Source organism: Lineus longissimus, chromosome 4, assembly GCF_910592395.1.
Source record: "Lineus longissimus chromosome 4, tnLinLong1.2, whole genome shotgun sequence".
Lineage (NCBI taxonomy): Eukaryota > Metazoa > Nemertea > Pilidiophora > Heteronemertea > Lineidae > Lineus > Lineus longissimus.
This window is the reverse complement of record NC_088311.1, coordinates 21,899,422-21,913,426: the sequence shown is the minus strand read 5'-3', so window position 1 is coordinate 21,913,426 and position 14,005 is coordinate 21,899,422. Positions and strand designations below refer to the sequence as shown.

Genomic DNA, 14,005 nt, shown 5'->3' with positions numbered 1-14,005 from the left:
CCTCGTACACCTCTTTGTTAGGAGGTTAACCTGATACACCTCCTGCCATCACTGTAGTGATGTCAACTTTAAACACTTTCCGCTATGACTGTAGTCAGGTTTACCGGATCAACCTTGCTATCACTGTGTCAGGTGAACCTGATACACCTCCTGCCATCACTGTAGTGATGTCAACTTTAAACACCTTCCGCTATGACTGTAGTCAGGTTTACCGGATCAACATCTTGCTATCACTGTTTCAGGTGAACCTGATACGCCTTCTGCTATCACTGTCATTTGGTAAACCTGTTACACGTCCCGCTATATCACTTTCATCAGGTAAGAGTGCTCAAAAACCACTTCTAACTGGCCCTTTCATACGGAATGACACCATAAAAAACAAACTTCTAACAAAGATTGCCAAACTTTATTCTCAACCTACCTGTCAAATAGTACATTATCTCTAACTTGTCCTTAAATTCTCCCTTCTTGCCATGTGCGGTTGTTATGTTATTGTCCAACTTCAGTGACAAACCGTCCAACTGAATCTGGATATTACTAATGGACTTGGCTGGACAACTCTTGTTACACGTGAACACATCGCATGATTTGACGCACGGCACACAAGGAGTGGCAACCTAGAAGGAAAGGTGATAAGAATGAAATGGAGCCAAGTATATTTCAGCCGTTGATATTTTCAACGGTTTTGTATAGGGAGATGTAAAGAATATGGTAAAATGGAATACTCACATTTTAGCCGTTGACATTTTTTATGATATTTTGGTCATTTTTGTATCTTATAACAGAATATGACCTTAACATGTTGTGGCTACAAAAACTGTCTTTCAATTCTAATTGCCCGTTCTTTGTAAATCATTGTTCAATATTGCCTACTAATGAACACAAGTATTACAAGACACCAAATTTGAATAAAAAGTTTTCAACTATCGTTACTTCTGATTGAGATCATGGTCCCTTCACTCGGGTTATTAAAACTAAAAGTGGCCCAAGTAAAAGGAATTTCAGTCTAACATAAACACTTTCAGCTGTGTAAATAATCAAGGAGTCATCTTACCTCCTTGAAAGCTGCTATATTCGTCAGCGTAGCATTTGTGCCGATTCCAGCTTCATAACGGATAATGGCGGTGTCGCCGCCCTGGAAGATCTTGCCGTAGCGACACAACTCTTGAGCAGACGGTGGCATGACGAAGTCTTTGAATAGCGCAACCGCCTCGTAAGACGGATCGGACAATATGTAATTATTTTTGTTGAAAACGTGGAAGATGGCGATCGTATTTGATGTGAATTCTTCAATGCCGCACACCTCACCAATCAGAAGACCAAGTTTCTTGTTTTTAACTGTGAAACACCATTGTGGCTGAAATATAGATTAATTTTTTTAGAGTTTCTCATTTTTGTAGTCTGTTATCAACAGTAGAGTTTGAAGTTACCATTTAATCCTTGCCTATACTGAAACTTATCAGTAGAACTTAGATGAGCTGCTCAATCTATCCTACAACAGCTGATTTCCGACCGGTACCCATTGATCCACGGCTGGGTGGAGTGAGGAATGTCCCGTAATGCAAAGAGAGTGTCACACAGACAGTGGAGTTTGAACCAGGGACCACATGGCTGCTCGTCAGTGATTTTATGAGGAAAGTTTGTGATTTTAATGTCTGAATGAGCCTTTTGAAATAATTTTTAGAATCGACGTCCGAGGAAGTAGTTTTTGGTGCCAATGATGTCCTCAGGTGGTGGTTTTGCACTAAAGTTGGGATCGATTCTATCCCGAAAATCGTTGATAAAGATATCCGACAACACTTGACGACTTACATTTACTGGGTCGTCATCTCTGTAATGGACCTCTATCGTGTATTTGTGGTAATCAGCAGTTGGGTCGTATGGTAAATCCATCTTCTGGCTGAGTACAGACTGCGTGTCATTTGCATAACTACACCAGAGGATGGCGTAGGGGGTGGCGTCTGAAGATTAAAGAACAAAAAAAATGTGCGTAAAGTTAATAAATGCTACCTCCATTCGTTCAAAAATTTTAAAAATTAACTTGAATTTGAAAATTTCTAATTGTGTAAATATGTAACGAATATAATTTTTACTAATGCTGTCGTGCAGACTGTTCAACAAATACTGCAAGTGACAAGTTCCAGCAAATTCTGTGCATAATAATTGAGTGATTCCTGTCACCTCTGATGACAGACGCTAGCGATTTTTGTCACGTACGATAAAAACGCTAATCTGTCGTTTGCATTGATGGGACAGAACTGCACTTACCACCCACAAGTTGTAACCCGCAGGCACGTTGTGTCTGATACTCAACACCGCTACCCTGATACGGAATACCATCGTCTTGACTATCTTGACTATCTTGACTAGGCTCAGCAGTGGCCTTTTGCGTTAGGTTTTTATAATAGGCCAGGTCGGCCAGATAGGTGGTGCAATTGCAAACACACGACGACTGAAACAAAGGTTAAAAGATGAGATTTGAGTATAGAATACAACTCATCGATGTAACCCATCACAGCAAAACCACGCGCATGTTACTCTGAGCTTGGCAGGTTGAGACAGACTGGTTGTTCATTTCACTATTGTCTGCCTTTTGTGAAATCTGAGTACACCAATTTCTTCCATCATCTCCTGGTGTCACATCAGCTCATCTTGCTGTGATGGGTCACATATACCGATCCCGATGGCCTTGTGATTAACACGTCTGCCTCCTGATTAGAGGGTTGAAAGTTGAGAGTCAAAGTCAAAATGGACAACTTTTTCTTTCCATGGGAACCCAGCAAAAGTATTCAACTTACCGGGATAGGTTTTTTAAGGCAGCACTTGCAATTTCCTTCGGCCCACGATGGCTGATCCACGTAATTGTAGTCACCAAACGTGCCAGGTTGTCCGTCCCAGAAGACCACACTAGTTACAGCCTTCCCTCTGGTCGCCTTGATCCCAATCTGAAGACAAAAAAATCTAGATTCGAGTCCAGGTGTTATAGGGACTGAAATGACTGTATAAACTTTTCCAATAATCTTTGAAGGCCTGGGGCTCTTCAAGAAGATTTCATTTCTTCCGGTCTTCATCTAGGACGATCATCAAAGCACAAGACAGTGCAACAAGTACATGAAACAGTGCAACAAGTATATTAAATCGCCGCCAAAATTTGAAAACCAAGATTACCTGATAGACGCCTCCTCTAGCTATTTCAGCATTTCTGTAGAAGCCGCCAGTGGACATTTCATCCCCACTCTCACGTCTCATCGTCACCCGCAAAACATCGCTATCGGAAACGTATTCCACGTTACGACGGAGATACTGAATACCCCACTGTGTGTTGTTAACTTGGAGGTTTGCAGCGGTGTCCATGAATGTCCAAGAGGTTTCCATCGGCATATCACGATTGGGACACGGGTCCTCGGAATTTGTAGGGTAATGAAGAATGTTGCCTGAAAAGTATTGACTTATCAAAATATCATAATAATAGAAATCATTTATAAAGTGCTTTGTCTTGAACCACATTGTTAATCAAAGTGCTCACTTTCCAAAAGGAAGTTCACTTTCCAAAAAGAAGTTAACACTTTTGGTACCGAGGGTATTATACCTTATGGAGAAGAAGCACATTGAAGACAAATAAAAAAACTTTATGTAGTCGTAACATGGGGGCAAAATTGCCACATTTTTCACACTATAATTCTTTATTGTTTGTCATCATTATTACAGTCTGTCATATCTGTTAAAAGTCACAGTTCACCTTTAAACGAGTCACGACCTCAACGTACTGGACGCATCGATGGCAAAATTATTCTACTCACCAGTGACCTTATCATTGTGGGACACCCAGACAATATCCTGTTTAAACAACGGACCATCAACGACATCACCAGCGGTCGGTTCAGTGGTGTCCAAGAGGACGGGTGCAGCCATCACCTCAGTCTTCAGATTGGCTTTGTTGACCGCTCTCAGCTTCACATAGTATGGTTGTTGCATCTGTCAGGATCGAGAAAAATCATTGAGTGAGACTATGCAAAATATTAGAGCTTCTTTGGGAACATTTCTTTGTGTTTTTCTTGTTTCACCAGTCAGAAAACCGCCCGTGATGCCAAAAAACTTTCTTATGTCATTTGGACTCGTATTTGAGGGGTTTTGGGAGCATGCTTCAGAGGGGATTATCAATATTACCCAAAAAAAAAGTTTGAAAAATGTTTAAAGGGACGTTCCTCCCCAATTCGGGCACAGGGGGCGATCATCATGGCATTAGGCCCTAAATGCTGTGAACTTATGTAATTGAAAGACCTTAGTTGTCAGTGGCATAAACCATGCCCGAAAATTGACATTGGATGATCTAAAGATGTTAAAGAGACGCCTACCCTTAGCACCAGATCAACAAACTTGTATGATGTGGCATTTATAGGAAGGACGATCCAGTCTTTATATGCGGTAAGGCTGTTTTTATGGTCCGCCCCACAATCCAGAGAAGTCCATAAAGAGATGGCAAACCACTTGATACCAGACTCAGCATCGGCAAAATTCCTCCATTCCACATCGATGGTTGAGAGAGAGTTGGTATACGCAGCTTGCTGGAAAAACAAATCAAAAGTTTGTTGAATCAAGGAATTGTTTCTAGATTCGGGAAACGCTTCTTGGTTTGTCCGCACTTTTCTTCTAAACCGACACGAAACCTGGTATGTAGTCTTAGACAGCCACCGGGGCTTGGAGTGGTAAGTGAGAACCATGAAAACATAACTTATTGTCTATCTTGTACGCATGAAAATCCCAACCATGGAATCGCCATACTATCCACTTACCATGTTCCAGTACGGACCGACCTTGACCTCGCCCGGTGTCGGAGGCGTATTATCGAACCTGAACGCACGTTCCGCCATGCTGCATTTTCCCGCACCATTCATCCCAATAACCGTGGCATAATATAAATGATTAGGGACCAGGTTCAGGCCTCCTGTACTGAAAACAGTATTGAGTTGGACATTCTCCAGGGGTACAACCGGGAAGAGTTTAGATCTTGTTGCTTTATTCAGTGTGAGCTGAAATGCAATCATTTGAAAAGATAATATGCATTTCACTGAATTACCGATATCTTATTCAATTCAGAAGTGCCACTAAAATTCACCTAATTGTCTCAAATATCAACGGTTTTCAGCACCGTTATTAATTGTCCTTTCAAGTTTTCAAGTGCAATCTGACAACCATGACAACATATCTGTTTAGTAGAGGCATCCATATTCGGTGTTCTCTTTTCCTTACACGAAAGCACAGGTGGCCAAAAACAATTAATAGCATGTGATGAAAGTGATACATACCAGTTGCCTGAGAGTATAAACATGATCAAACTGCGCGAGGGGCTTGTCCGACACACCAATACTATACTGATTCATGCCGACTTCAGTCCCAGAGTTGAACTTGTCCCACTGAACCACCAAATTTGTCCTATCGCTCCAAAAACTATCCGGACTGGAGATGACCGATGGCATCACGGGAGTATCATATCCTGCATAGAATCCATTTGAGGTCACTTCCGCCATCGACTGCGACGTACTGTAAGCTCTGACGGTGAAGAAATACTGCGATCTTCCCCCCGTCAGCTGTAGGTCCTTGAATGTGACGGTGTGATTCAAGCCAACGTTTGTGAATTGTACGATATTGTCCCTTGTGCGTGAGAAGCGACGGTCAGTCCCCAATGCAACCTCGTAATAGTCGACCAACTGGTGATTTTTGTTATCCAGTGAGAATCCCACACCAGCATTAACTGAGAATCCCACACCAGCATTGCCTGAAAGAATATGACATTTTAAAGGCCTGTTTAGTTTGTTCCAAGTTTGCAATTTTAAATCATCATCATCATCATCATCGTCACCACCACCAACACCGGTCCTGTCATATACCTATTGAATTTAGCTAGAGGTATGGAGTCCGCTATAGACTACTTTGCATCTATGAGAGATGTTTTACTTAGACACTCGAAAACAAGAGTAAAATGCCGACCTTTTCCCGTAAAAAAGCATTAGACAGAAGATTCATGGAGTCCGCAACCTGTAATCTGTGATGAAACTGTCCAAAAAACTAGTGAGCACGTTAACCTTGACCTTTACCTGTAAGAACCTTGACCTCTGAGCCTACTTCACCACTACCAAATCCGTCCCAATTGGCAGATATCTCGCTTGTCGACGGCAAATACATCAGATCGTAGCCGATGACATCACCATCGGAGATGCGTCCCGGGCGTAGTGGATTGCGCCTGATTGTCACGCCATTGGAGCGTTTGATTAAGACCTGGTCGATCTGGTTGATGGCGCGTACTATGACGAAATACAACTCCCCTTCCTTCATTTTGAGGTTATAGTTGATGCCAGTTGTCTGGCCTGAAAAGATACAATACATCCCATAATATGATACTGGTTAGCAAGTCTCGTAATCACGAAAATTTGCGAAAAATACAGTGAAAAAGTAAACTATCGATTTAAACCTTAATACCAGTAGTCTTATTTCAGCAACCCAAAAGTTTGTTAAATTTGCTCATTTCTGTTGCCAAGGTAAAAGATGCCACTGTTTGCTGTAGAAATTTAATGGCTACTGTGTGCATGCTCAACATCCGTGTTAGACACTGCATAAACTCAAAAACAAAGCAGTTGCAAAACTAAAATTCACAGCATTAAACTTTCTTTTACCTGCTGTATCAGAATAATTTTGCATGACCACCCCATCAAGCCTCTCAATTCTCCACTCATAACTCTTCATAGGACAGGGGTCGCCACGGAAGTCCCAGCTGGCAGAGATCGTACTCTGGCTCTCCTGGTAATCGCTGAAATATTATGGCACAGCAATCATAGTTAAGTAGAACCTCTATTAAAGAGACCCTTGGGACTGACCAAGGCTGTCTTTATAAGATAGGTGTCCTGATTACTGTGGTCATTCTAAATGGAAATGACAGGTTCCTGAAACACCTGATGACACTCCTGAAAATCTCAAATTGAAAAAAGTTGTATATGCACAAAGCCAGGCAGAATTCTGGCTTAACTGCAGACTTTAAACAATTGCTTTGACTTTGAAATGCCTTTATGGGACTCGTGCAGCTAAAATTCTGCCTTTCGAAATGCAAAAGGAATGCGATGGGTCACTTAAAAGTTTTCATCTGGATCGGGGAAAATCCTGAAATCTGGTGACAGATTCAACCTCACTCAGGTGGACTTACACATCATTATAAACATCAGGTCCATCCGAGACCATAATCTGGCTCAATGGCGGCAGGCCCTGTGTGACGTAACTGAGGTAGACGCCATTACTTGTGGCAGTGGTGGACATCCCGGCTTCGTTGTAGGCCTTGATTGTTGCAAAGATCTGAAAATATAAAATGGAAATGGAAATAATGTCAAATAAGAACTCTACTTTAGCCTGTAGAATATCCCGGGTTTGATTTTTGGTCGGTCCTGGTATACTCATGTGACAGAGAGAGCAACTCTTCAACAATGGTTTTTCTGTGAGTTGCCCAATTTCCTCCAACAAAACCACTTGCACAAACATTATGTTAACAGCCAATAATCTTGACTCAATATCTCAAAAACTAATCTCCCAATGCGATTGTATCAAGTCTGTAGTCTTACCTGCTTCTCATTCTCCAAGTTAAGATTGTCTATGATATAGTTGTTGGCTGTGAGAGGAACCTCGACGAAATGTTTGATCTGTGAGCCTCCAGGAGAGCGACCAATCGCGATGTAGTAATGGGTGATTTTTGTCTGTTTGTCAGTGAAGGGCGTCCAGGCAACGGAGACCTGTGTGACAGAGTTCTGGCAGACGGCGTCTATCTTCAGGCACTCTGAAAAGATGACATATATTTATTCAGTTACATTCGGAGTTATAAGCAATTTGATTATTTCATTGTCTTAACAAATATTACGACCGAAACCAAAGTCTATGAGTGTGTCAAAACCGTGATGGTTTTCCGCTGCAGTGGAATCTGACCCTTATGGAGGCATGTCATACTTGACCTGTGACCCTATGCTCACCCTTTGCTCTCCACAGTATCATAATCTAAGTCTACAATACTAAAAATGCCTGTTTTTTTGTTTAATACATTTTCTTTTGAAATTTCGTTGAATAAATGCCAAACCCCAAAAAAGCAAATCAAAATCTTCATACAGATACTCTGAAAAAAAGTTTAGCAAAATTGGCCTTTTCACAACAATTTGCAGACTTTCATGAGCCTTAAATAATGTCAAGGAATCAAGACTCAATAAGGAAACAAATTTGAGGGGTTCTGGGGCTCCATTTGAACATACCTTCTTCACTATCACAAGTCCTCTTGTTCCTGATATCATTCTTGCTCTCCTTCGGTTTCTTGAAGTCGATGTGATAGGTGTGTGACAACTCCACGATGAATCCCGCCGTAGGGGGTGTGTCGTCAATCATGATCACATCGGAGAATGATTCACAGAACAGGCCAAGGCTGTTGATCGCCAGCAAGGTGACATAGTACTTCTTGTGGTTTTCAAGTGGGGAGTCAAAATCTGAAAAGCAGTCACGATGCAATGCACTTGTTGATGTTGAATTTTGAGAGGAGAATCATTTTCTAAAATTAAAGTTGATGACTTTTTATGACTTGACAGAAATTTCCATTTCTCTCATGACCATAAGGCTGACGTTACATAGGCCTCATTCGTTCACTTCCCACATGTCACGTTCCAGCTTCACTTAACGTTCCTCGGTGAATGCACGGCCTTGTGGCATGCATTCAGTGAGGAACGAACGCATTAAGGGGAACGTGACATGTGGGAAGTGAACAAATGAGGCCTATGTAACGTCAGCCTAAGGCCTCATTTTTTTAGTAAACTTTCATCACTTTTCTATCCCGTGAAAAATTCCCCGCTAGACTTACGTGTTGCCAGATGTTTCTCTTTGTACGGCGGCAGTGTCCTGAAGCTGTAGATATCATCCTCATTGGGCGCCGATCCAATCGCAAACGCAAAGGAGGTGATTAAGCTCTCTTCCTCGTAGAACTTATGCCAAGAGCACTCCAGCTCAGTAACAGCCTGAAAGAGTTAATTTAATCGTGACACACAGACAGCAGTCACGATCATTTCATGGAACTTGCCTTACAAAGTCTTTGGCCATTCAAACCAATCATATGACTTGCTCTTCAGTTTCTCTCCGGCTTGCAAAATCCAAGATGGCCTCAATTTCCAAGTATATGTAGGAATGGCCTCGCTAGTGCTTACCAATTTTACTAGTCATCCATCAACAGTTATACATAAATACACCTGTTGGGCCAATTAACCATCAAGATCAATGTACTTACCTGAATGGTCTTAGGACATGTGACCCTTCCACACACTGGGGGTGTGTCATCAACAACTATCGCCGCAGACGTTACAGTCCCGATCAAGCCGACCGCATTCACAGCATACACCTCGAGGATGTTTGCACGACCGTCCGTAACTGGTGTTAATTTACCAGGGGCGACAGCGTTGGTGTGGGTCACATAGATCTTGCCTACGTTTGTCAGATCAACGATGTCATGTCCTCCAGGGTAGGTGCTGAACGAATACACTGCCGCCATGATGGGGCTACTTGTATTTTGGTCAATCTTGTATTCCCAGGATCCCGAGAGGGAGTCGATAGCAACTTGATAGATAACCTTGCCTTCTTCGAGACTCGTTATGTTGTCCGAGAGCGCCAAACTGATGAAAAGAGAAATGGGGAGAGGTTTTCACCATGATGATTCAAGGGTTGGATATCAAAGACTTGAAATGACCTTTTCACATGCATTTTCGATGCAACCTATCTATGAGTGATCAGGCATGATCAGCTGAGGTTTGTGATCCAAGCTTTGCACCTCTCAAATGAATTCACCAATTCAGATTGGACCGGTGCATGACGGGCAAATCACGAAGTCATACACCAAGTCACAGTGTTGGCTTACGACTCATTATATCCGTCTTATGATTTGTCATTATAATCGTATTTGGAATTTTCGAAAATTATCATTCAGATACATGTGATAAATCAACACAAAAACGTCGGTTAATTCAGTCGAATTGAAAGTCTCAAAGTTGAAGTCAGCAATAAAGTGATCATACCTGGTAATGATGACCTCTGGTGCCTTCTGATCGATGAAAAACCCATCGGATGTCGACTCCAAAGTCTTTCCTTCAAACGTCGTCGCTCGGACACTTGCGTAGTACTTCTTCTGGGCTTCAAGTTCGACCGGAGCGGAGGCCTTGCCAGCGCCAATTTGACCTTGAAAAGAAACAGAAGCTTTTGTGGTCATCACAATTTTGGCATCCCTGCAAAGACACCTTAAGCTGAAGATACCTTTACCTACATGTATATCAAATTGTACACCTCCAAAGAGGCACTATGGGGATTCCATCAGGAGGCTGCCCATACAGCGCATTATTACTTGCCTTGCAAAGGACATAATGCAGCAACCAGACTGGGGTTTCAACTCCTTCCCGAACATTTTGCTGTTAGGGTAATTTGGCTTTCTCCTACTTGCATCATATATTCGCTCAGAGAACCTGTCCCCTCTATCACACAAGTGTACCGGGACCGACTGGGAGTCAAAGCCAGGACCTCAGATGTGACAGGCGCTGATTTTTCCATTGTGCCACTCTGACAGCTCTTGTGACTCTTGAACTCTAACAATGCGAGTTTAATGTAAGCCTGACCAAAGGCTCAATTCACATAGAATTCAAATATAACTCACCAACTTCATTTCCATCCAGCAAAGAGTCGTCATTTCTAAGCACGATACCTTCCCTCATGTAGGGCTGAACCTCCTCCCCTAATGGACTCAAACCGATAGCCCACGACATGTGTTTGATACCGTAGAGCTTACTCTCGAAACCTTCAAACTGCACAGTGACGGTGTGATCGTCGAGGGTGTAGTCCATGTCTACTCCAATGGCCGTCTGTGGCTCAACTTCTGTACCATCGGCACCATCAATGACATGACCTACAAGCAAAGTGGAGAAGTGGCTTATATTATTGTCACTTCGATAATTAGAAACTTGGTTTTGTTAAGACGGCCCAAAGCTGAGGCAGAGTTTTGGGGCATATTTTCAGAGCCCCACCCAATGGTATAGTTATTTTGGGAATCTTTTTGAACATTCAGTGTTGTCAGAAAACTTATTTTTGATAAGGAAAATAACTGGACAACATGAACCCTATCGACGTTACTCACCGGCCTTGTCTTTCTCGACGACTTTGAGCGGTGTTCCGCAGACCACATCTGACCACAGGCCAGCACCATTGAGAGCCTTCACACTGACGTAGTAGTACCTCGTATTGTTGGAGAGCTCTAGGTTCAGGTTATCGATGTAACCGTCAATGGTCTTACCCATGGAGCGCCATGCGGACACTTCACATGTTCCTGGAAGAAAATGACTTTGAATAATTTGGCAGACAATGTGGCCTTGATTTTTATATTCGATTGACACTCACTACATGTACCAACTCAGACAAATATCGAATTCCAGCTGCAGTGCCAATAGCAATTGTCTAATATGAACAAGTGTGACTCCGTTCATTTTAACCCACGAGACTGGCGTTGAAATTGACAATCATCACAGTTACCACTCAGGCAAGCTTCGCTCTTATCAGTTTGGACCATTGAGGGTTGATAACTACACAAAGCAATGCAACCCACCATTTGATAATCCAACGCAGACTCTATACTCCTCCACGCCAGATTCTCCATCAATGGCCAACCACGATGCGGTGATACCTTTCCTGTCAGACTGCAATACCTTGCCGTTGTACCTCTCTTCATTCATACCGGTCACAACACCGACACGAACTCGTACCATCTACACAAAAAAACAAAAACAAATGCATTTCTGAGTACTCATCATACTCTTCATTCAGTAATATTGCGAACCAACCTATGTCACTACGGACGCTGAGGTCACTATTTGGTTTTGATAGGAAGCAACCCCTATTAGCAATGCTGCAAAAAGTTCAACAAAGATGGAATTTTCACCAGGACCAGGCTGTTGTAAAGATAATTAGGTCAACTCTACCAACCATCACACACATCAGACCCCGAAGGCCAGGAGACACAAGGGGAACTTCCAATTCCCAAAGTAACTTACGTCTGGTGCGGTCTTGTCGATCTTGAACCCAGTTGTCTTGTGTATGGCATGCAGGCTTGGCTCGGCGTTATTCGATGATGACACCAAACTGAAATAGGTGGCGCCATTCTTCAAATCCAATCCAGTTTTTGTGAAAACTTCCTGGGAACTTGGAAGTTCCGTAGCTATAAAAGAGGGAATATTAGCAATGGTTTGCAAATTTGAGAAATTCTGAATGGTTACTCCAAAAATGATTGCGAGTTACTTTGGAAATAACAGAAATTTTCTCGGAAAATTATGTTTTGATGATCGTCTTGTCAGTGGGCTGCTCTAATAAGATGCAACTAAGGTCAACAATTCCTAATTCCTAATCCAATTTATAAGAACGCCACTACGACAGGGAACCAGTCCACAAAATTTGAACTTACATTCTGCGATAAGCGTCTTCGTTTTCTCATAAATCTGATACAACTTGACCTTGTGGTTCTTGACACCGGACTCGTCGTCATGGAAACCAAAGTTGACGGACATATCGTCGGTGGTGCTTTGGAAGTTTATGTCCGCATTAGGGGTGCTTCCATCTCCAATATGATCAAGCTCGGGCGGGGTCAGATCAACGACGTAGCCATCAGTTGTAGCTGTGTCAGTGTTAAAGGCACCGTTTGTCACATGCAGGGTCGTCTTCACATGGGACTTGTGGGCAAGATTGAAGTGATACCAGGTGAAATTCTCATTCGGGTAGACTGACTCGAAAGCGTGGTTCACCTCAAAGGGTTGGGTGCCATCGCTGAAATTCATAAAAAGCATTATAGGCAAGTTCTAGGGTGTCTTTCTTATTATAATGTGGTGGAAATAAAATTGTGAAGTGAAAAGTTGGCATCTCAATCAAAGCACTAGGATTGTTGATGCTCTGTCTGACCGAAAGATCTTTTGTCTGTGGGTAAATATACAACTGACTTACGGAGAGACTTCAACCTGTGCTTCATAGTCGATAATGTTCGACTCCGGATCATTGAAATTCCTCCACTGGGCAGATACAGCCGCTCTCTGCGAGCTGAACCGTACATCGTGGAATCCAGCAACATCACCATCAATGGCATCACCCATAACAGGCGGGGTCAGATCAACTTTCACTGAAACGAAACAAACATATTTTTAACCCTCTTGGTCTCAGACTTGCTAAATTGCGAGGATGGGACAGTGAGAACGGTTTGAATCAAAATTTTTACTGTGCAGAAGCAATACTGATATAGTAAAGGAACTTGGGCCGATTCCACTCTCTGTGACAGTATCTTTTGTATTAGTATGCAGCAGCACTGGTGAATGAACAACGACTTACTGCCTGCAGATTCTGCCTTAATGAACAGCTGCCTGATAGCACCGTTCCATGCAGTAATGCTGGTCTTATAGGACGACCCATGAGAGAGCGGAGGATAGCCATTCTTCACGAGGTCAATGCACCCTTCGTAGTCAATCGCCTTAAAGTTGGTCAGATTCACCACGATATTGCCATTGCTCACATCTGTGACTGCCATCTGGTAATATGCAATACCGGATTCCGGATCTGTAAAATCTTTCCAGCTACCACACACCTGGGGAGAAAATTATATAGGTAACTTCAATGAACATCCTGTAAACTGGAAAAATAATTGTGGTTTCTATGAATGGTCAAACATGGATGATGGCAACATTAACAATTGAATCATTTGCTGATGAAGACTCATAGCAACAAACAGACTATAGACCAAAAACGTGCCTGTTTTCAAAATTGTTATGATGAAAGATTTCACCGAAATATTTTAAAGCCGAGCCAATGAAGCTCTCTAGATCTAATGTGGATGTACACACTGCACTACTACTGCAAAGTGGGTAATGTCCACAACCAGTTTATTTTCTTGTTGAGGAAGGCCAACGAGAACATCAAATTTCAACTC

At 42.5% G+C, this 14,005-nt stretch overlaps 1 protein-coding gene across 1 annotated transcript in view; it reads right to left on the bottom strand.

The window, feature by feature from the left end:
• The window catches only part of LOC135486824 (uncharacterized), a 51,844-nt gene that overhangs the window by 3,520 nt on the left and 34,319 nt on the right, over nucleotides 1-14,005 (bottom strand). Inside the window, exons 65-89 of the mRNA XM_064769926.1 lie at nucleotides 13,411-13,663; nucleotides 13,033-13,204; nucleotides 12,500-12,858; nucleotides 12,093-12,256; nucleotides 11,648-11,807; nucleotides 11,183-11,371; nucleotides 10,706-10,954; nucleotides 10,077-10,236; nucleotides 9,296-9,677; nucleotides 8,876-9,029; nucleotides 8,280-8,507; nucleotides 7,605-7,816; nucleotides 7,196-7,341; nucleotides 6,672-6,805; nucleotides 6,096-6,365; nucleotides 5,307-5,776; nucleotides 4,794-5,030; nucleotides 4,356-4,565; nucleotides 3,801-3,975; nucleotides 3,169-3,434; nucleotides 2,799-2,945; nucleotides 2,269-2,452; nucleotides 1,813-1,961; nucleotides 1,055-1,357; nucleotides 422-617 (exon numbers count right to left, since the gene is read on the bottom strand). Of these exons, the coding sequence (XP_064625996.1) occupies nucleotides 422-617; nucleotides 1,055-1,357; nucleotides 1,813-1,961; nucleotides 2,269-2,452; nucleotides 2,799-2,945; nucleotides 3,169-3,434; nucleotides 3,801-3,975; nucleotides 4,356-4,565; nucleotides 4,794-5,030; nucleotides 5,307-5,776; nucleotides 6,096-6,365; nucleotides 6,672-6,805; nucleotides 7,196-7,341; nucleotides 7,605-7,816; nucleotides 8,280-8,507; nucleotides 8,876-9,029; nucleotides 9,296-9,677; nucleotides 10,077-10,236; nucleotides 10,706-10,954; nucleotides 11,183-11,371; nucleotides 11,648-11,807; nucleotides 12,093-12,256; nucleotides 12,500-12,858; nucleotides 13,033-13,204; nucleotides 13,411-13,663 (5,569 nt within the window). The remainder of the gene's footprint in view (nucleotides 1-421; nucleotides 618-1,054; nucleotides 1,358-1,812; nucleotides 1,962-2,268; nucleotides 2,453-2,798; nucleotides 2,946-3,168; nucleotides 3,435-3,800; nucleotides 3,976-4,355; nucleotides 4,566-4,793; nucleotides 5,031-5,306; nucleotides 5,777-6,095; nucleotides 6,366-6,671; nucleotides 6,806-7,195; nucleotides 7,342-7,604; nucleotides 7,817-8,279; nucleotides 8,508-8,875; nucleotides 9,030-9,295; nucleotides 9,678-10,076; nucleotides 10,237-10,705; nucleotides 10,955-11,182; nucleotides 11,372-11,647; nucleotides 11,808-12,092; nucleotides 12,257-12,499; nucleotides 12,859-13,032; nucleotides 13,205-13,410; nucleotides 13,664-14,005) is intronic.